Source organism: Cetorhinus maximus, chromosome 4 (assembly GCF_964194155.1).
Source record: "Cetorhinus maximus chromosome 4, sCetMax3.hap1.1, whole genome shotgun sequence".
Lineage (NCBI taxonomy): Eukaryota > Metazoa > Chordata > Chondrichthyes > Lamniformes > Cetorhinidae > Cetorhinus > Cetorhinus maximus.
In genome coordinates this window covers 80,415,130-80,436,830 of record NC_135882.1, presented here as the reverse complement: position 1 = coordinate 80,436,830, position 21,701 = coordinate 80,415,130, and the positions used below count along the sequence as shown (strand labels likewise).

The following is a 21,701-nucleotide window of genomic DNA, read 5'->3' as shown; positions in this document are numbered from 1 at the left end:
TCCCTATCTATCTGTCCAGGTCCTCATGATTTTGAACACCTTTATCAAATCTTCTCTCAACGTTATCTTCTCTGAAGAGAAAAGTCCCAGATCTGCCAATTCATCCAGCCTCTAACCCTGATTGACCTGAATACTGCAAGAAATGCCACTGACTAGTTATAATGTAAATAGAATACTGGATAGCTTGACTCCTGGTTACCAATTGCTGAACTGAATCTCAGAACTCATCACACCATGCATTATAACCTCAAATTGAAATGACTACACTTTCCCTTTCACCTGCATTATTCTGTTTGTACCTCCTCAACATCTCTTTCACACTAGGATGGAAAAAAAATGTAATTTCCAGGAAATAAAATCAATTTACTTATTGCTCAGCAAAATCCTTTTAGAAAATGGGATGGAGACAAAGTATCTAAGAAATTTGGAATTGGGAACACACTAAAATGTAACCCTTGTGGCTCAACACTGACATTTTATTGATTTTATTCATTTGCTTTATACTGCATCACTATCAGTGAATTTCAACTGTTCGAATTCAGTCTTTAAATGAGAACAGACTACAGACTTTTACTCGTTGGCAGATTGTCCAGAAGCTTTTCATTATGGTTACAATTTCTGGTTAACCAGAATATAACTCAGCTAATATTTTAGCGATTATACAGAATAAAGTTGCCCATAAAATAGTAGAATCTTTTGTAGCAGAACTCTGGTCAATATTCCCTTCTTCAACTAAAAGGTAGTGAGGTCAATTACAGGATCTGTACAGTTAACCCAGTCGAGATCAGCTAACTCAGAAAGCCCTTCCTCATCTTTATTCCTGACTACAGTACTGAATAGATAAACTTACTGAGCCCTCTGCGGAAGAATTGGAATACATCTTACTAATATAAAAGCAAAGCATTTAGTCATAATAGAATCGTGTTGTACAAACTGTATTTCAGGGTTTCCGATTGCTTCAACTGTGATAATGGGCTGATTTTGTTTTTTTTACACAAAGTAAAAATGAATGGAAAACAGAAATTAGGAAATCAATGAAATTGCAAATACAATGTTAAGATACAGACTTATGACAACTATTCCTTCAATGATAAATTTCCATCCTAGGATGCACAACCCCCGTGCTATGCAGTTTTTCTCAGCAAAGTAGAGGGAAAAAAATCAGAATGAAGCATAGTATAACATCTTGTATTACAATTGGCGGAATTTTCCAGACCCTCTGGCGTCAGATGTCATGGTGGGCGTGAGCAGACAATATGGCAGGAAGGCCAAAAATCAGTTTCACGACATTATGAAACTAGTTTGCAATTGTCCGCTCCACCCGCCACACGTCGGGAACTTCATTGTAATACATCTGCATATCATTATAAGCCCAACTCGCTGGAATCATCCCCTCATGCTGGTTTTCCAAGCACATCGGGTTCACAACTGAACATAAGCGACGTGCACTTGGTGAGCTGTGCTTCACTCGGAACTTCGAGGTTTGTTTGCCTACTTTGCTTCGGGCAGCTCTCGTGTTCATCAGTGCCAGGCTTCAGGCAGCACGTCACTTTCAGGGGAGCTCACGGGCAGGCCTCAACTTACCACCAGCCATAAGGTGGGTGGCTTTTCAACAGCTGCAGGGCTAGGGTTTGCATGGTGAATGGGGTGGCCTCAGGAAAAGAACGGCTGCAGGGCAAGGGTTGTACCGGGGAAGGGGGGTATCCCAAGGTGTGCATGGGGGCACATGTTGATCTGTGCAGTGGCCTCAAGGTGGGGAGGGCTGAACAGGCAGTCTCCAGAGGAGATGAAGTCAGGTGGGGATGTGAGGATGTGTGTGAGAGAGTGAGTGGTGATGTCCCTTGAGCTGGCAGTGAGTGAGATGACAGTGAATGTGTGATGGGCTTGTGAGTGTGTGAGTTTAGAGTAATGAGATAGTTGCCTTACCCTGGCAGCACAGATGAGATCATTCATCTATTTTCTGCAGTGGATGGCCTACCTCTTCTGTTCAGCGTTGACACTGACAATCTCTGCCACCGCCTCCCAAGCCGGAGTGGTAACACTGATGGGCCTCCTGCAGCCAGAGGACACATGGCGGGCTCCAACGGTGTCCAGAAGGCATCCCAGGGATGTGACACTGAATCGTGGGGCTGCAGTTTTTTTGCCTTTCGGGGCCATGCAGCAGTCCTGGGCAACCGCGTGAGGAAGCGCACGAGGTGACAGTGTGGCGGACGAATGACAGCCCACCCACCATCGAAACGGCATGTTTCCCAGGAATGCATGATTAATGAGGCGGGATTGGGACAACACTGTGTGAAAAGCCGCCATTGAGGCCAGTGAGTAAAATGTTCTTTTTCCTGCCTGCTATCGCACTTAGTGCAAATCTGCGACGATTCTGCCCTATGAGTTTGCAATACTTTATGCCACTCTAAAACACTATCTAACACTTTTCCACATTAAACCCATTATATAAACACAAGTTGTTGTTGTAATTGAACATAAGAAATAGGAACAGGAGTAAAACCTCCCTGTCGCTTGCCATTTTAACACTCTACCCTGCTCTCTTGCCCACATGTCTATCCTTGGCTTGCTGCGTTGTTCCAGTGAAGCCCAACGCAAACTGGAGGAACAGCACCTCATCTTCCGACTAGGCACTTTACAGCCTTCCAGACTGAATATTGAATTCAACAACTTTAGATCTTGAACTCCCTCCTCCATTCCCACCCCCTTTCCGTTTCTTCCCCCTCCCTTTTGTTTTTTCCAATAATTTATATAGATTTTTCTTTTCCCTCCTATTTCCATTATTTTTAAATCTATACCTGTAATGCCCTGTCAGTCTTTCCACTCCACCCCTACTAGAGCTGTACCTCGAGTGTCCTGCCATCCATTCTTAATTAGCACATTCTCTTAGATAATATCACCACCTTTAACAGCTTTTTGTTCCTTTGTCTGTGACATCTTTTGATTATCTGCTCCTATCACTGCTTGCTTGTCCCTACAACCACCCCCGCCCCCCAACTTCTCTCCCCCCACCGCCCCCCCACCTCCCCACCTTAAACCAGCTTATATTTCACCCCTCTCCTAATTTTACTCAGTTCTGTTGAAGGGTCATGAGGACTCGAAACGTCAACTCTTTTCTTCTCCGCCGATGCTGCCAGACCTGCTGAGTTTTTCCAGGTGATTCTGTTTTTGTTTAGGAACAGGAGTAGACCATCTGGCCCCTTGACCCTGCTCTGCCATTCAATAAGATCATGGCTGATCTTCCTGTGTTTTGATTTCCACATTCCCATCTAACTCTGATAACCTTTGATTCCCTTGCCTAACAAGAATCTATCTGCCTCTGCCTTAAAAATATTCAATGACCCCGCCTCCACTACCTTCTGAGGCAGAGAATTCCAAAGTCGCACAACCCTCTGAAAGAAAAAATTTCTCCTCATCTCTGTCCTAAAAGGGCGACCCCTAATTTTAAAACAGTGATCCCTACTTCTGGACTCACCCACAAGAGGAAACATCCTTTTGACATCCACCTTGTGAAGGCCTTTCAGGATCTTGTATACTTCAATCAAATCACTCCTCACTCTTCTAAACTCCAGTGGAAACAAGCCCAGTCTGTCCAACCTTTCCTCATAAGACAACCCACTCATTCCAGGTATCAGTCTAGTAAACCTCCTTTGAACTGCCTCCAATGCATTTACATCCTTCCTTAAATAAGGAGGCCAAAACTGCCTACAGTATTCGAGGTGCGGTCTCATCAATGCCCTGCATAACTGAAGCATACATCCTTACTTTTATGTTCAATCCCTCTTGTAGTAAAGGATAGCATTCCATTAGCCTTCTTAATTACTTGCTGTACCTGCATATGAACTTTTTGTGACTCGGACTAGAACACCTAGATCCCTCTGCACCTCAGAATTATACAGCCGTTCTCCATTTAAGTAGTACTCTGCCTTTTTGTTCTTCCTGCCAAAGTGAACAACTTCACATTTTCCCACATGAAACTCCATTTGCCAGATCTTTGCCTATTCACTCAACCTATCTATATCCATCTGCAACCTCCTCATGTCCTCTTCACAACATGCTTTGCTACCTATCTTTGTGTCATCTGCAAATTTAGCTTCCATGTCTTCACTCCCCTCATCTAAGTCGTTGATGTAAATCGTCAAAAGTTGAGGCCCCGGTACAGACCCCTGAGAGACGCCACTCGTCACATCCTGTCAATCAGAAAAAGATCCATTTATGCATACTCTCTGCTTTCTGCCAGCCAGCCAATCTTCTATCCATGCTAATATGTTATCCACTACACCATGCACCTTTATTTTCCGTAATAATCTTTGAATGTGGCACCTTACCAAATGCCTTCTGGAAATCCTAGTACAGTACGCCTACAGGCTCCCCTTTATCCACTGCACATGTTACTCCTTCAAAAAACTCCAATAAATTAGTTAAACATAATTTTCCTTACACAAAACCATGCTGACTCTTCCCTATTGCCTTGCGCTCTTCTAAGTGCCCAGCTATAACCTCCTTAATGATTGATTCTAATAACTTTCCCATGACAGACGTAAAGCAAAATGGCCTATAGTTTCCTGTTTTCTGCCTCCCTCCCTTCTTGAATAGAGGGGTTATATTTTCATACATTCCAATCTGATGGAACCTTTCCAGAATCTAGCAAATTTTGGAAAATTAACACCAGCGCATCGACTACCTCATTAGCCACCTCTTTTAAGACCTTAGGATGTAATCCATCAGGACCCGGAGACTTGCCAGCCTGCAGCTCTATCAATTTGCACAGTACCGTTTCCCTAGTGATTTCAATTTCACCAAGTTCCTTTCTCCCATTCACCTCCTGATTTGCAGCTATTACTGGAATATTTTTGTTTCCTCAGTTTTCTTGCTCAGTATAAATCAATTGCACACCCACAGTGAGGAAAAGAGAGTTCTTCTGTTCTGGTACCGTAACATAGGCCAGGATTTTTCCCTCATCAGGTGGGCTCGGCGGGGCAGTCGGAAAGCCGACCGCCACCCACGATCGGCTCCGCTCCGCAATTTCGCGCGGGTGGGCACTGAGCACTGCCTGTGCAGGCGGGGGGAGAAGGGAGAGCAGGCCTGGGGCATGCGCGTGAAAGAGCACTTCAATCTCCCTGAGGCAGCTCCATGCCTCAGGGAGATTGAAGCTCTTTTTTAAAAAATTAATAAAGACAGTAAAAATTTTTAAAAACATGTCCTCTCATGTGACTCTGTCATGAGCTGGGACATGTTTTTAATTCAAAAATAAAGTTTTAATTAATGTTTGTTTTCTTTAGGAAACCTCAACCCGCTCGTGGATGAGATATCCTAAAAAATGTAAAGGCCACTTGGCCTTTTCACCTGCCCACCAACCGTAAGGTTTTAATTAGCTTGTTGATGGCCTTAATAGGCCTTTCAATTATTGGCGGGCACACAGCCGGCTCTGGCGCACACCCGCCGAATGAAATATCGTGCGTCATATTACGCTCAGACATGTTGGGCGCGCGTCCGCATGCCGAACGTAAAATTCTGCCCATAGTGTTTTGGTACTAGACAATGCATAGGTAGTTCAAATTCTACCACTGGAAGTTGTGAAATAAAAGTAAAAAATTTGGTAATTTTTTGGGTCACAGGAGAAATAAAATGGCAATGAAAGCTATGGTATTGTCATAAAAACCCATCAGAGAAGCAAACCAGCCACCCTGTCTAGTCTGACTTGGAAGGTCGACTCTATACTCTTTGGGCAAATCTTCAGCTCAGCGTGTGGGTGTGTGCCCAACATGCACGAGCGTGAAATAGCGCACAATGACATCAGGCGAATGTCCCAGCGTTATTGTGCACTCGTTCAATATTTCGGTCGGCAGGCACACGCGAGAGTCGGCAGCGCATCCGCCGACAATTAACAGAGCTATTAAGCCCATTAATCAATTAATTAAATTGAAATTTTCGCTGCCCATCCAACATAACAGTTGGCGGGCAGGCAAATAGGCCAGGCGGCCTTTGCATTTTTTGCGCAATCTCATCCAAGGGCAGGATGAGGTTTCCAACAGTGACTAAAAAAAAATAAAAATTTTTAAAACTCAGTTTTCACATGTCCCTGTTCATGACACAGAGTCACATGCAGGGACATGTTTTCCTTATTTTTAAAATCTTTATTTATCATGTTAAAAATCTTCAGCTCCCTGAGGCAGCTCTGTGCTTTCAGGGAGCTTTCACTGAGTGCAACCTCGTGCATGTGCACAATTCAGCGCTCACGCTCCTCCCGCCTCTACCCCAGCATCTCTAAGGTTATCAGCACGCATTTCATGCTGGCTGGCTGTTAAATGGCCAGCCAGCATGAAATCATGCTCGGGGCTTGATCGCGGGCGGCAGACTATTTCGCGGCTGCTCCCGGGCCGCCCGCCACGCCCACCTGACGAAGGGAAACTGTACAAGCAAGGTAATTAGGGATTAATAACAAATGTGTCCCATCAACAGTGCCCATACAATAAGAACAGATCACATGTTTAAACAGTGCAAGAGGAAAGGAATAGACTGGATGCCAGATGGTTTATCTTTTTCCAGAGTAGTGACCTTCTGGAAGGTATTGCTGGCTGGTGTAGTATAAAGGGTGAACAGCTATTAAGCTAATAGCTAATATACATTACCAGTTATGTCAGATCACGTGTGACCAGAGCTCAGAGAGAGATGGCTCTGGAAGGAGCCTCGTGCTTATTTATCCCTGTATATAGTTGCGTATAGTTAAATAAATATTTGGAAGATCCTAGAGGCCTTGTTTCCAGCAGTCTATGTTAAACACACCTTGGGACCGTTTACGATCAAGCAGGCTGCTTTGTCCTTGATGTTATCAAGCTTCTTGAGTGTTGTTGGAGCTGCACTCAACCAGGCAAGTGGAGAGTATTCCATCACACATCTGACTTGTGCCTTGTAGATGGTGGATGGGCTTTGGGGAGTCAGGTGAGTTACTTGCCGCAGGATTCTTAGCCTCTGACTTGCTATTGTAGCCATGGTAGTTATATGGCTAGTCCAGTTCAGTTTCTGGTCAATGGTAACCCCCAGGATGTTGATAGTGGGGGATTCAGCGATGGAAATGCCATTGAATGTCAAGGGATGGTGGTTAGATTCTCTCTTGTTGGAGATGGTCATTGCCTGGCACTCGTGTGGCGCGAATGTTAGTTGCCACTTGTCAGGCCAAGCCTGGGTATTGTCCAGATCTTGCTGCATTTGGACATGGACTGCTTCAGTTTCTGACGAGTCATGAATGGTGTTGAACATTGTGCAATCATCAGCGAACATCCCCACTTCTGGCTTTATCATGGAGGGAAGGTCATTGATGAAGCAGCTGAAGATAGTTGGGCCTAGGACACTGCCCCAAGGAACTCCTGCAGTGATGTCCTGGAACTGAGATGATTGACCTCCAACAACCACAACCATCTTCCTTTGTGCTAGGTAAGAGTCCAACCAGCAGAGAGTTTTCCCCCTCATTCCCATTAGCTCCATTTTGCTAGGCCTCCTTGATGCCACACTCAGACAAATGCTGCCTTGATGTCAAGGGCAGTCCCTCTCACCTCACCTCTGAAATTCAGGTTTTTTGTCTATGTTTGAACCAAGGCTGTAATGAGGTCAGGAACTGAATGGCCCTGGTGGAACCCAAACAGAGCGTCAGTGAGCAGGTTTTGCTAAGCAATTGCTGCTTGAAAGCACTATTGATGACCCCTTCCGTCACTTTATTGATGATGGAGAGTAGGCTGATGGGGTGGTAATTCGCTGGGTTGGATTTGACCTGCTTTTCTGTGCAAAGGACAGACCTCGGCAATTTTTCACATTGTCGGGTAGATGCCATGTTGTAGCTGTACTAGAACAGCTTGGCTAGGGGTGCAGCTAGTTCTGGAGCACAAGTCTTCAGTACTATTGCTGGAATATTGTCAGGGCCCAATGCCATATCCAGTGCCTTCAGCCACTTCTTGATATCATGTGGAGTGAATTGAATTGGCTGAAGACTGGCATCTGTGATGCTGGGGACCTCCGGAGGAGGCCGAGATGGATCATCCACTAGAGACTTCTGGCTAAAGATTGTTGCAAATGCTTCAGCCTTATCTTTTGCACTGTGTGCTGGGCTCCCCTATCACTGAGGATGTGGATATTTGTGGAGCCTCCTCCTCCTGTTCCTGATGCAGGAACTGACTTGCCTGAAGCTCCCAAAATGCCCAGTGAAACAGTTGCAGGAAATATATCTGACTTAGGAAAACCTGATCTCAAAACCAAAGAAGTCAATGCTGAAGTACCACCTACTGATCTTACACACACTTCAGATGTACAAGGATGAGAGGCAATAGAAAAATAACCTAATCAGGTAGGCCATTACCTAGCAACAGAAATTCGTGTGAAATCTAGCTTTACTCCAGATATTGATTTGATTGCTGAAACTCTTGAGGTTTCAAGGCCTGGTGAAGGAAAGGAACACAGTGGTGTGAGGGAAGAATGTGTGCATATTACACAAACCCCTATGGTACCAACAAATGAAGCAACAACCCTGCTTGAGAATAATCTTCATTCTTCTGTTTATCCATCTGATTCATTCATTAATGTGACACTGGAATTGCACAGCATTTCATCCCAAGGCCAGGATCACTGAATGCACATAAACAAAAGATACTTTTGCCAGACAATGGACTTGCTGGATTGGAAACAAAGAAACATAGAAACTAGAAGCAGGAGTAGGCCATTCATCCCTTGAGCCTGCTCCGCCATTCAATTTGATCATGGCCGATCCTCTATCTCAACGCCATATTCCCACTTTCTCTCTATATCCCTCGATGCCCCTAATATCCAAAAAATCATCAATTTCTTCCTTGAATATACTCAGCGACCTGGCCTCCACAGCCTTCTGTGGTAGAGAATTCCACAGGTTGACCACCCTCTGAGTTAAGAATCTTTTCCCCATCTCAGTCCTAAATGGCCTGTCCTGTATCCTGAGACTGTGGCCCCTGGTTCTAGACTCCCAAACCAGGGGAAACATCATCCCTGCATCCAGTCTGTCTAGCCCTGTTAGAGTTTTTATACGTTTCAATCAGGTCCCCTCTCATTCTTCTAAACTCTAGTGAATACAGGCCCAGTCGAACCAATCTCTCCTCATACGACAGTCCTGCCATCCCCGGTATCAGCCTAGTGACCCTTTGCTGCACTCCCTCTATGGCAAGTATATCCTTTCTTAGGTAAGGAGACCAAAACTGCACAAAATACTCTAGGTGTGGTCTCACCAAGGCCTTGTATAACTGCAGTAAGACATCCTTACTTCTGAACTCAAATCCTCTTGCAATGAAGGCCAACATACCATTTGCCTTCCGAATTGCTTGTTGTACCTGCCTGTTTACTGTCATTGACTGGTGTACAAGGACATCCAGAACCCTTTGTACATCCACATTTTCCAATATACCGCCGTTTAAATAGCACTCTGCCTTTCTGTTTTTCACACTGAAGCATACAACTTCACATTTATCCATATTATACTGTATCTGCCATGTGTTTGCCCACACACACACTTGTTTAAATCGCCCTGAAGCCTCCTTGCATCCTCCTCACAGCTCACAACCCCGCCCAATTTTGTGTCGTCAGCAAACTTTGAAATATTGCATTTGGTTTCCTCATCCAAGTCATTTATATATAGCGTGAATAGCTGGGGCTCAAGCATTGATTCCTGCAGTACACCACTAGTCACCACCTGCCATCTGGAAAAAGACCCATTTATTCCCACTCTCTGTTTCAGGTCTGTCAAGCAATTCTCAATCCATGCCAGTATATTACCCCCGATCTCATGTGCTTTGGTTTTGCCCAGTAGCCTCTTATGTGGGACCTTATCAGAAGCCTTCTTGAAATCCAAATACACCATATCCATTGGTATGTTACATCATCAAAAAACTCCAGTAGATTAGTTAAGCATGATTTCCCTTTCATAAATCCATGCTGACTATGTCTGATCCCGTTAATGCTTTTCAAGTGTTCTGTTACCACGTCTTTTATAATAGGCTCTAGCATTTCCCCCACTACTGATGTTAGGCTAACTGGTCTGTAATTCTCTGGTTTTTTTTCTCCCTCCTTTTTTAAATAATGGGGTTACATTTGCCACCCTCCGTTCTGTAGGAACTGCTCCAAAGTCTTTAGAGTTTTGGAAGATAACCACCAATGCATCCAATATTTCCAGGGCCACTTCCTTTCGTACTCTGGGATGTAGATTATCTGGGGATTTTTCCGCCTTTAGCCCCATTAATTCTCTCGCACCATTTTTTTTTACTGATACTGATTTTCTTCAATTCCTCCTTCTCACTAGGCCCTTGGTTCCCTACCATTTCTGGGAAATTACTTGTCTCTTCTTTTGTGAAGACAGAACCAAAATATGTATTCAATTCTTCTGCATTTCTTTGTTCCCCATTATAATTTTCCCTGTTTCTGACTGTAAGGGACCTACATTTGTCTTCGTTAATCCTTTTCTCCTCACATATTTATAGAAGCTTTTACAGTCAGTTTTTATGTTCCCTACAAGTTTATTCTCATACTCCATTTTCCCCTTCTTGATCAATCTTTTTGTCCACTTTTGCTGAATTTTAAACTGCTCCCAATCCTCAGGCTTGCTGCTTTTTCTGGCAATTTTATATGTCTCCTCTTTAGATCTAATATTATCCCAATTTCTATTGTAATCCATGACTGAGCCACCTTTCCTGTTTTATTTTTGCGCCAGACAGGAATGAATAACTGTTGTAATTCATGCATACGTTCCTTACATAACAGCTATTGCCTATCCACCGTCAACCCTTTTAGTAAGGTTCCCCAATCCATCATTGCCAACTCGCGCCTCATACCTTCGTAGTTCCCTTTATTTAGATTCAGAACCCTGGTTTCAGATTCAGCTTCTTCACTCTCCATCTTAATGAACAATTCTATCATTTTATGGTCGCTGTTCCCTAAGGGGAACAACAAGGTTGTTAATTAATCCTTTCTCATTACACAATACCCAGTCTAGGATAGCCTGTTCTCTAGTTGGTTCCTCAACGTATTGGTCTAAAAACCATCATGTATACACTCCAGGAAATCCTCCTCCACAGTATCATTGGTTTGTCCAATCTATATATAGATTAAAGTCACCCATGATTACAGTTGTACCCTTACTGCATACCTCTCTAATTTCCTGTTTAATGCCTTCCCTTACATCTCCGTTACTGTTTGGGGGCCTATAGACAACCCCCACCAATGTTTTCTGCCCCTTGGTGTTTCTTATCTCCACCCAAACAGATTCCACATCATGATTTTCCGAGCCAATATCCCTCCTCACTATTGCATTGATTTCCCCCTTTACTAACAGTGCTACCCCACCTCCTTTCCCTATTTGTCTCTCCTTCCTAAGTATTGAATGCACCTGGATGTTCAGTTCCCATCTTTGGTCACCCTGCAGCCATGTCTCCGTAATTGCAACGATATCATAACCATTTATATCTATTTGCGCTGTTAATTTATCTACCTTATTGCGAATGCTCTGCGCATCAAGATACAATGCCTTTAGACTTGTCTTTTTAACCTTGTTCATCATCTTAGCTTTATTTTGCACTATGACCCCATTTGTTTTTTGCCCTTGTTTTCTCTGCCTTCCACTTTTGCTTCTTACTTTTCTGTCTTTCATTTCTATCCTTGTTTCCCCCTCCTCTGCCTCCCTGCTCAGGTTCCCATCCCCCTGCCAATCTAGCTTAAACCCTCCCCGACAGCACTAGCAAACACCTCCCCAAGGACACTGGTCCCGGTCCTGTCCAGGCCCGTCCTGTTTGTACCGCCTTCACCAGAACCGGTCCCAATGTCCCAGGAATCTGAATCCCTCCACTCCACACCATTTCTTCAGCCATGTATTCATCCGATATATCCTGTTATTTCTACTCTCGCTAGCACGTGGCACTGGCAGTAATCTTGAGATTACTACCTTTGAGGTCCTACTTTTTAATTTACATCCTAACTCCACATATTCAGCTTGTAGGACCTCATCCCTTTTTTAACTTAGGTCGTTGGTATCAATATGTACCACAACCACTGGCTGTTCGCCCTCCCCCTTCAGAATGCCCTGCAGCCTTTCCGAGACATCCTTCACCAGGGAGGCAACGTACCATCCTGGTGTCTATTTTGCGGCCGCAGAAATGCCGGTCTGTTCCCCTTACTATTGAATCCCCTATCACTATAGCCCTGCCACTCTTCTTCCTCTCCTCTTGTGCAGCAGAGCCACCCATGGTGCCATGGACTTGGCTCCTGCTGCTTTCCCCTGAGAAGTCGTCTCCCCCAGCAGTATCCAAAATGGTATACCTATTAGAGAGGGGGATGGCCACAAGGGACTCCTGCACTACCTGCCTTCCTCTGCTCTACCTGGTGGTCACCCATCTCACGTCTGCCTGTCAGTCTTTAGCTGCGGTGTGACCACCTCACTGAACGTGCTGTCCATGACAATCTCAGCATCGCGGATGCTCCACAGTGCATCTAATTAACTAATTACAGTTGAAAGCCGAGCCAGGCCAGTATGAGCCCTGTTTTAAGGCTCAACTAAAACTCACTTTCCAACCCTAACAGCAACTTTTAGTTAATTGCTAAATTAAAGAAAGGCTAGACTTTAGATAGAATTTAACCCTTAATTTAACCTTTAAACTCCCTCAGTCACCAATTTCCAACTGAAGCTCTCTACTGCAGCCAAACAAAGTACTCCAGTGCAGACCTACTACAGCTGAACAAATGCCAGGAGAAGCTGACAACGTCTTATTCCTTCAAAAAGGAACAGCTAGTACCGTCAGTACTAGTAACGTCAAAAAGGAGCCCTGCATAGAAAAGGAGGTAGAAGAGAACATCCATTCCTCGACTTTCCACAGCAAATCAGAAGCCGACTGATTTAACTATGCTCCATGAAGAATATGGAAAGCATACGTCCTACACATCCTCCGAGAGAGCTGAGAACACATTGGGAGGATAATGTCACCACCACCTATGGGGGGATGGGGAGAGAGGGATGTAGGATAATGTACAAATGTTTAATGGGTGGCGTTAAAGACTTTGGGGGACAGTAGTATGAAGGGTTAATACATATAATGTATTATAGCTAATAGCTAAATGCAACGTTAGTGATGTGAGACCACATATGACCAGAGCTCAGAGATGGTTCTAGAACGAGCTTTGGGCTTATCTGTCCCTGTATATATTTGTATATAGTTAAATGTTTGAAAGTTCCTAGAGGCCTAGTTTTCTAGCAGTCTATTTTAAACACACTCTGGGACTGTTTGGGACAATACTTCAACTGGTGCTATGGGTGCTGACTGCCGGCATTCAAAAGGGAGCTGGGCCAGTTCATGGCTGAAGCTAAGATTATAAATCATATAGGTTAAGTGGTTTTACAGATCTCCTGGAATAGCTTAAATTTCTTGAGGGGATTGGAGGAGAATTTTTCAGAGCCCTTTTTCCTTTATTGGCCCTAGGTTTTTCTGTTTTGCCCCGTCCAGGTGATGACTAAGCAGGAGAGGAGGCAGGCATAGGGAAGACTAAGAAGTAGGAACACAGCAAGACTGGCGGGTAGAAAGAGCAACTGCAGAGCAGAGAGAGACCAGCAGTGGGAACACAGCAAAACTGGTGGCAGAGCAGAGCGAGACAAGCATCAGAACACAGCGAGACCAGCAGGTATAAAGAGCTAGGTGATTCAGAGTGGAGCTAACATGTTTGAAGAAAAACAAAGTGTGATATCACAGGGAAGCAGTAAGTGATTGGTTGGTGAATAATTCTGTTTTCCACTCTCTCTAAACCAGGACATTGGTCAAATTAGGAACTGGGAAATCAAAAACTTTGATCCGGGTAGGTAATTAAAATCTAAGGATTTTAGATATTAAGAGTTAAGTAAAACATTTCAGTTAACCTCCTCATAAAATAAAATAAAGTCACATCAGCAGAAGAGAAGCTGATTGATGAACAGCTAGTGAGTCTTTATTTAAGTAGTAAGTTTCATTATCTAATAAGTAGAACCATGACAGGGCAGCTTGGACCTGTCCAGTGTGCATCCTGTTCCATGCAGGAACTCCTGGATGTTTCTTGTGTCCTAGACAACCATATGCGCAGGACATGTTATCAGCTGTAGCAGCTTGAACTCCAGGTTTATATCATACATATTTATTTCTATTTGAGCTGCCAATTCATCCATTTTGTTATGAATGTTACGTGCATTTAGATACAGAGCATTTAATTCTGTCCTTTTACTACTTTCACAACCTCTAGCCTTATCTGCTGGCTCACGCTCCAGTTTGAATGCTCTGTCCTTTCCTGCCATGCTGTGCTGACGGTGATGTCGGCGCTGCTCTACCATGTGAAGATCCAGCAGTGCAACATCCATCAGACAACCAAATCGTGAGTGATGTGTCCTCTTTCACAGGCCACTGCCATGCACTAATTATCTCTCCTTGATTTCGCGTGCGCATCTGCCAAACAGCCAACAGAGTCCATGACCCAGGGTCTCCAATCAAACTCTGAAGAGGAATCTGGAGGCACCCTACCTGAGGTCCCGTCACAGCGCTCACCCACACCCTCCACCAGCGTAGAGACACACACCTCGGTGGGACCTAGCTTTAGAGTAGCCCTGGGATCACAATCCGATGAGCACATTGCACTATCTGATCCACTGCAGGCAGCGGCAGGACTTCCCAGGTGTCCGGCATTTGAAGCACTGCTGGAGGCCAGAAATTTGCTGAGTCCAAGTTAGATGACGAGCCACTCGACTCAGTCATGTCACAGTTGCTGGAGCTGCAAAAACAAGCTAGGGAACATCAGGAAGGGATGTCTGCTGCACTCCTCAGATTGCAAGGCACAATGGAGGAGTCCATCTGCCTTCAGTCTGAGGTGATAGTGCCGACATGTCAACTCCCCGAGGTCAACACTGGTAGGATGGCGGCTGCCATGGAGATCTTGGTCTAGGACTTCGCTCCTGCACTTCTGTGCGGGCTCAATTCCATCGCTGATGCCATAGTTGGCCTCCAACTGTACATACCCGAGAGGGGTGCCGGGCAGCTTGATCTTACTCCAGCTATCTTGCTCCTCAAGCAGTCAGCCTGAGGCCCCTGGGCACCAATAGGGAGGAGGATCCACAGGTGCACAGTCCAGGCCCATCCATCCAGGTGACTCCGAGAGTGTCCATCCATCCGACTCCCCTTTTCCTGTGACCTCAGCAACTCTAGCTCCACAGGCTGAGGAGGTTGCCAATGCCACACAGCAAAACCCGAAAGTAGGCCGGAGCCCTCCAAGTCTCGGCCCTCCAGAGGACACCCACTAAAATCACCACAGACAGGGCATCACAGTCTGCAGGCTGCCTCCACCTCCGCTGTGAATGTCCAGGGAGCACCAAGACGTAGCAGCAAGGTTAGGACAGTTAACGAGAATTAATTGCACAGCCTGGGCATGGGTATTAATCACTTGTACATATTGTTCACTATTGTCAATAAACTCACAAGAATGTCTCCCTGCCTATGGCTCCTTGTTCTGATTAGCAGTGTTCTTGTCACTCAGGTGTGAAACCTTTCTACATAAGGTAAAGGCAGGTGTCTCAGTCCAGGGCCTCTTCCCTGTGCTTTGTGCAGCCTTCAGACCAAAGTGATAGTCTGGCCTCACACTCCCTGGAGACATTGCTGAAGCCTGCGCCTTGATGGTGCTTGTCATTGCTGCCAGAATGTAGTGAGCAGGCGCCACAGAGTTCTTTCATCACCTTTAAGGAGGGGCTGGCCCCCATCTCTTCAGCATCTGTGACCACTGATGCTGTGCTCCAGCTCCTGAAGGGCTCAGGTGCTGAAAGTGGACAAAGCATCAGATGCTTCTAAAGTTTCATGGCTGTGTCTCTATGATATGACCCTGATCACGGAGCACAAGCCAGCTGTCCTCGGCCAGACAGGAGTCAGACATTCTTAGAGGCTGTGAAGATTTATGGAGTGTCCTCAATGCATGTCGTCATCATCCTCCTGCAATCGAGTGACTATTAGGGCCTCCACCGCCTCTCCATTCTCACAGAGGGTATTCACTCTGCCATATGCCAGAGTGGAGTCAAACGTTCACAAATGTGATGTGGGGAACTATGGGGTCACCTCATTGCATGTCGTCATCATCCTCCACTAACTTAGCAGCTATGAGGGCCTCCCAAGTGCGCCTGCCTCATCTAGCCAGTGCGAGGGCCTCATCCCCGTCATCGTCGCCTCCGAGGACCTCCTCAGCAGTCAGTGTCCTCCTCATTGGAGGAGACATGCAGCTCCTCCTCTACTCCTCTGCCTGCTCCTCTCCCCGTTGGAGCGCCAGGTTGTAATGGGTGAGACAGACGACGACGATATGTGACACCCTCTGCGGACTGTATTGCAGGGCTCCCCCAGACCGGTCCAGGCATCGGAACCTCATCTTCAGCATCCCGATGGTCTGCTCCACCAAGGTGCAAGCTGCAGCATGAGCCTCATTATACCACCGCTCTGCTGCAGTCTGAGGCCACCACACGGGTGTCATCAGCCACAGCCTCTGCAGGTAGCCCTTGTCCACGATGAGCCATCCCTGCAGCTTCTGTGGACCCTGGAAGATTCTAGGGATCTTTGACTGACTGAGGACGTAGGTGTCATACACACTCCATGGAAACCATGCACACACCTGCAGGATGCGTTTCTGGTGATCACACACTAGCTGCACATTCAGCGAATGGAAGCCCTTGCAACTGATGTAGTCCACCATGTGTTGTGACGGAGATCTGAGCGCCACATAAGTGCAGTCAATTGCACCCTGCGCCTGTGGGAATCCTGAGATTTGGGTGAATCCAATTGCTTTTGCATCCTGGCAGCCACTTTCACAGCCACTGGCAGTGGATGCCCTCCATGTCCCCATGGAGCCAAATCTTGCAGTAACTGACAGGTGTGAGCAACCAGTTCCCTAGATATTTGCAGTCTTCGGTGACACTGGTTCTCAGTCATCTGCAGGAATGAAAGGCAGCATCTATAGACCCTGGGTGTCACTAGGCACTGGCCTGTGACAGCTCGCTGTGGCTCTTGGGCAGCATGTGTGGGAGCCCCAACTGCCTCTTCTTCCTGAGGTTGCTGCTCCTGCTTCTGCGCAGCCAGGAGCCTCAGTCACTCTCTCCTCCGTCTTCTTTGCATCAGGCATCAGGCATACAGCTAGATCACCAGGCTCCATGATCCTGATGTAACTCTCCTGCAGGATGAGAGAGAGAGATACGTGGTTAGCATGTGTGGACTAAGAACCTGTCCTGATTAAGTTTGATGGCTCCTTAACGCTTCTGGAGAGTGATGGCTACCACTTGGATGGCCAGAGATTAGTGTGCTGCATGACTGCCCTGTTAGCTGGTAGAGACTAGTCCAAACCGGTATGCTGACATTGCAAGGGGCTGTGAGCATCTCCAGCGCTGACTGCTACATGGCTAGCTTTAGCAAGGAGATTGTATAACGATGTGCAATCCAACTGCTCTGCAGTCCACTAAAGTGCTCATGAATTTGCAGTCTGTGCAGTGGATGGGGGTTGGGGGGGGGGGACGAAGCTCTGGAGAACTTGGTGGCACTTTGATGCCTCTGCATTGCTTCAGTGGGCAGATAAGCTAGGAGTCTGACCCCAAACATATCAATGTGGCTGCTGAACTGTCTCAGTTGCAGAGGAATGGTCACTTTCTACAGGTTTCCCGAATGCATGGCAACTTCCCTCGCCCACCCTACCCGCCCACCCGGAATGCTTGTACGCTATATTCAATGGTAGGGCTGCCCTTACCCCCGCCACCAGTTGCCTCAACGGCAAGGCTGCACTCGCCCTCCCTTAGAAGTCACCTCAGGGGCAAGGTTGCACTTTCCCCCCTCACCCTCAAAAGTCACCTCCAAGGTAGGGCAGCATTGCACCCCACCCCCTACCGCTCCCTCTTACCCTCAAAAGTCACCTCTGAGGCAGGGCGGCACTTAACCCTGACCCGCCGCGCCCCTGAAGCCCGCAAGGCAACTGGTGACCCTGGTGAGCTCTGCAGAACATTGCTGTGCACTCACCTCCAGTTCACCCAAAGTGCAGGCTGCCAAGTGCACGTTGCCTCTGTACTGTTGTGAAACATGTCAGCGCGCTTTCCCACCGACATGGACGGACGATCCAGTAGGGGTACAAGAGCTTGATAACGATATGCTGATGTATTACAATGAGGTTCCTGATGACCAATGGCGGGAAACGAGGCCCGCCGTTGGCGGGCTGAGCGGACAATCACAACCTGCCTTCCCGCTGTCATGAAACCAATCGCGGAATATTATCCGCCCACGCCACCTATCATGCCCGCGAGCAGCGGGCACGGAAAATTCCACCCAGAGTTTCAGTGAGATTGGTTGATTCACAGTGTTTGTTGACCTCTGGGTGGGTTTTTGAGAAATCTGTGGACTCTGTCTTGGTCGGATCTGTCCATAATTTGTGCAGTGTGGTGTGTTCGACCACAGTTTGCCTTTTAATTGATGTACTTCATATTATCCCTGAATGTTAGAGTATAAGGTAGATACTGTAAATTATTTTATCTTTCTGACCTTGTATAGTAAAGTTTATTTTTGTTTGTTCAAAACCCATGGAATCTTGTGCCTTTATTCTATCTGCAAATGTCTTGAATCTCAAACTTCACCTACTTTAACAAAACATTATTGGTCCTTCACCGGATCTTACCAAAACCTTAGGATCATAACAGGTAAAAGAGGATTGATGAGGGAAATGCAGATGGTGTGGTATACATGGGTTTCATAAAGGCATTTTGATAAAATGCTGCACAACAGACTTGTGAATAAAGTTAGTCATGGAATAAAAGGGACAGTAGCAACATGGATTTGAAATTTGCTAAGTGACAGGAGACAGACAGCAGTGCAGGATATCTGATTTTTTGGATTGGAGAAAGGCTTATGGTGGGGTTCTCCAGGGGTCAGTGTTAGAACCTCTACTCTTCTTGATATATATTAATGACCTAGACTTTGGTGTAGATGGCAGAATTGCAAAATTCACAGATGACACAAAACATATTGTGAACTGTGAGGAGGTTAAGTTTCAAAAGGACATAGACAGGTTGGTGGAACAGGTGAAAAGTTGCAAATGAAATTTAATGCAGAGAATTGTGAAGTGATTCATTTTGGTCTGAAGAATGAAAAGAGGCAACATAAAATAAAGGGCACAATTCTAATAGTCGTTTGGTAGTACGGAACTTGAGTATTGCTGAAAAAAGAGACATGTCGAAGCTTTGCACTCTTCAGGACACTTTGCAAGAATACCAAGAGCACCAAGGCTCCTTAGGCAGTTGCTTCCATTCCCATGGCTGCTACAATCTAGAAGGATAAGGGCAGCAGATACATGGAAACACCACCACCTGGAAGTTCGCCTCCAAGCCACTCACCATCCTGACTGGGAAGTATATTGCTGTTCCTTCACTTTCGTTGGGTCAAAATCCTGGAATCCCTCCCTAACAACAATGTAGGTGTACATATACTACAAGGACTGCAGCGGTTCAAGAAAGCAGCTTACCACCACCTTCTCAAGGGCAATTAGGGATGTGTAATAAATGCTGGCCTAGCCAGCAGTGCCCACATCCCATCAATGAATAAAAAAAATATAGGGGGAAGACAGCAATTTATACTGTATTTGAAGAGAGTGCTGATTGGTTGGCAAGTGGACTCTGTTTGGTAGAGGCGTTTCCATGGAAAATGCACCAGTAATGGTGACTGACAGTTAACTGCCAAGAATTGTTTGAAATTTAAACCAGGAGGCTTGACCCTAATTGGTTAAGGCATTGCCCTGAGGAATGAGTCAGCAGATGGCTGTCACTTATTTAGTATAGCTGAAGCAGGCACAATGTGTGTATGCTCTTTCTGTCTTCAAAGAACAGGGCCCTTTGTATTATTATATGTAGCTTCCAGTACACGCAAATGTGCCACACTGCGAGCCCAGCTGACAATCTTAAATTAGTTATCAGCGTAATGCTTAGCACACTGAGGATTATTTAGCAAATGTTGTCCAATCGCGGAATCACATCTAATGTTGGATGCTGTGTTTTGAATTTTGCAAGCACGGGCTAGTTGGGTATGGTTTGTACCTTGCCCTTCACGAACAGTGGCTGAGACATGCTGTTTGATACAATCCACAAGTCTTTGGGATGTACGACCTACATATCTAGTATCACACTGGCACTGAAACTTATATACCACATTACTCATTTGTGTGATAGGCCAAACTTCATTTTTGTTTGACAGCAGCATCCTTTTATTGGTGAATACCACTCGTGTGGCTACTATATAGTAGCAGCATGAAACAGCTAGCTTCACCTGTTGTTAAAATTTTTGAGATACCTTGCCCTTCCAGGGTAATCTCAGGTAATCTGGGCACTTTTCTGGGCTGGAAGTGATGGCCTTAGGCCCATTCATGAAAAGTTCTGAGGAGTGAAAGACAAAAAGCTTCGACATGTCTCTTTTTTTCAGCAATACAATTATAAGGTGGGTTCAGGAATAGAGGGATACAAAGGCATCAGAGACAGCGCAGAAAAGTTTCATCAGAATGGCTCCAGGGATTAGGAACTTTGGTTATGCAGATAGATTGGAGAAACTGGGGCTGTCCTCCTTGGAGAAGAATTGATCGAGAGGAGATTTGATAAAAGTATTCAAAATCATGACGGGTCTGGACAGAGTAAATAGGGAAAAACTGTTCCCATTGGTGAAAGGATGGAGAGCCAAAGGACACTGATGTAAGGTGATTGGCAAAAGAACCAGAGTTTACATGAAAGAAAACCTTTTTTTACACAAGGGGTTGTTAAAGTCTGAAATGCACTGCCTCTGCCTTGTGGAGGCAGATTCAATTATAACTTTCAAAAGGGAATTGGATAAGCACCAGAAGGGAAAAAAAATGCAAGGCCATGGGGAAAGGGCAGGGGAGAGGAAGTAGACAAGTTGCTCTTATAGTGAGCTGGCACAGATTTAATACATTGCATAGCCTCCTTCTGTGGTGTAACCATTCTATGGTCATTTTTGTATGTAACAGACTTTTAAAAAAGGTGGAAGCAACTGCTATCTTTCACAAAGAATAAAAAAAAGACTTCATTTATATAGCACCTTTCACAGCCTCAACACATCCAAAAGCACTTTACAACCAATGAAGTACTTTGTAAATGTAATCAATATTGAAATAAAGGAAATGCAGCAGCCAATTTATGCACTGCAAGGTCACACAAACAGCAATGACAGCTTCAGTGACATTGGATGAAGTATAAAAATTGGACAGGATATAAGGGAGACCTTCCCTCCTTTTGTTCAAATAATGTCATGGGGTCTTTTATGTCCATCTGAGCACGGACAGGGCCTGGGTTTAATGTTTCATCTGAAAGATGGAAAGGCAATAGCATTCGCAGACGTCTGATGGCAGTTTACCTCCCCATTTTTTGCAGCTGTGAATGAAGTATGGCAGAAGGAAACTTGCTTTAAGGTTTTTCTTTATTTTTTCAATAAGATTACCTTTATATCTCGAATCTGATTGTCTTCAGCCATAAACTGATTCAGGTTCCCAAGACAAGCCAATTCTTTTATCTCATCAATGTTATTCTTCTTGATGTTCAAAACACACAAGGATTTCTGTATAAATAAAAAATATTTACTCTGTAGATATTTTTAAATAAAATTTCCCTATTTATTCTTAATTTAATT

General features: G+C 45.3%; 1 protein-coding gene across 2 annotated transcripts in view; it reads right to left on the bottom strand.

Annotated features, from left to right (window-relative positions):
* The window catches only part of ppp1r42 (protein phosphatase 1, regulatory subunit 42), a 199,178-nt gene that overhangs the window by 135,049 nt on the left and 42,428 nt on the right, over positions 1 to 21,701 (bottom strand). For both annotated transcript variants that reach the window (XM_078540386.1, XM_078540388.1), the window contains exon 5: positions 21,513 to 21,629. In XM_078540386.1, coding sequence (XP_078396512.1) covers positions 21,513 to 21,629 — 117 coding nt within the window. The remainder of the gene's footprint in view (positions 1 to 21,512; positions 21,630 to 21,701) is intronic.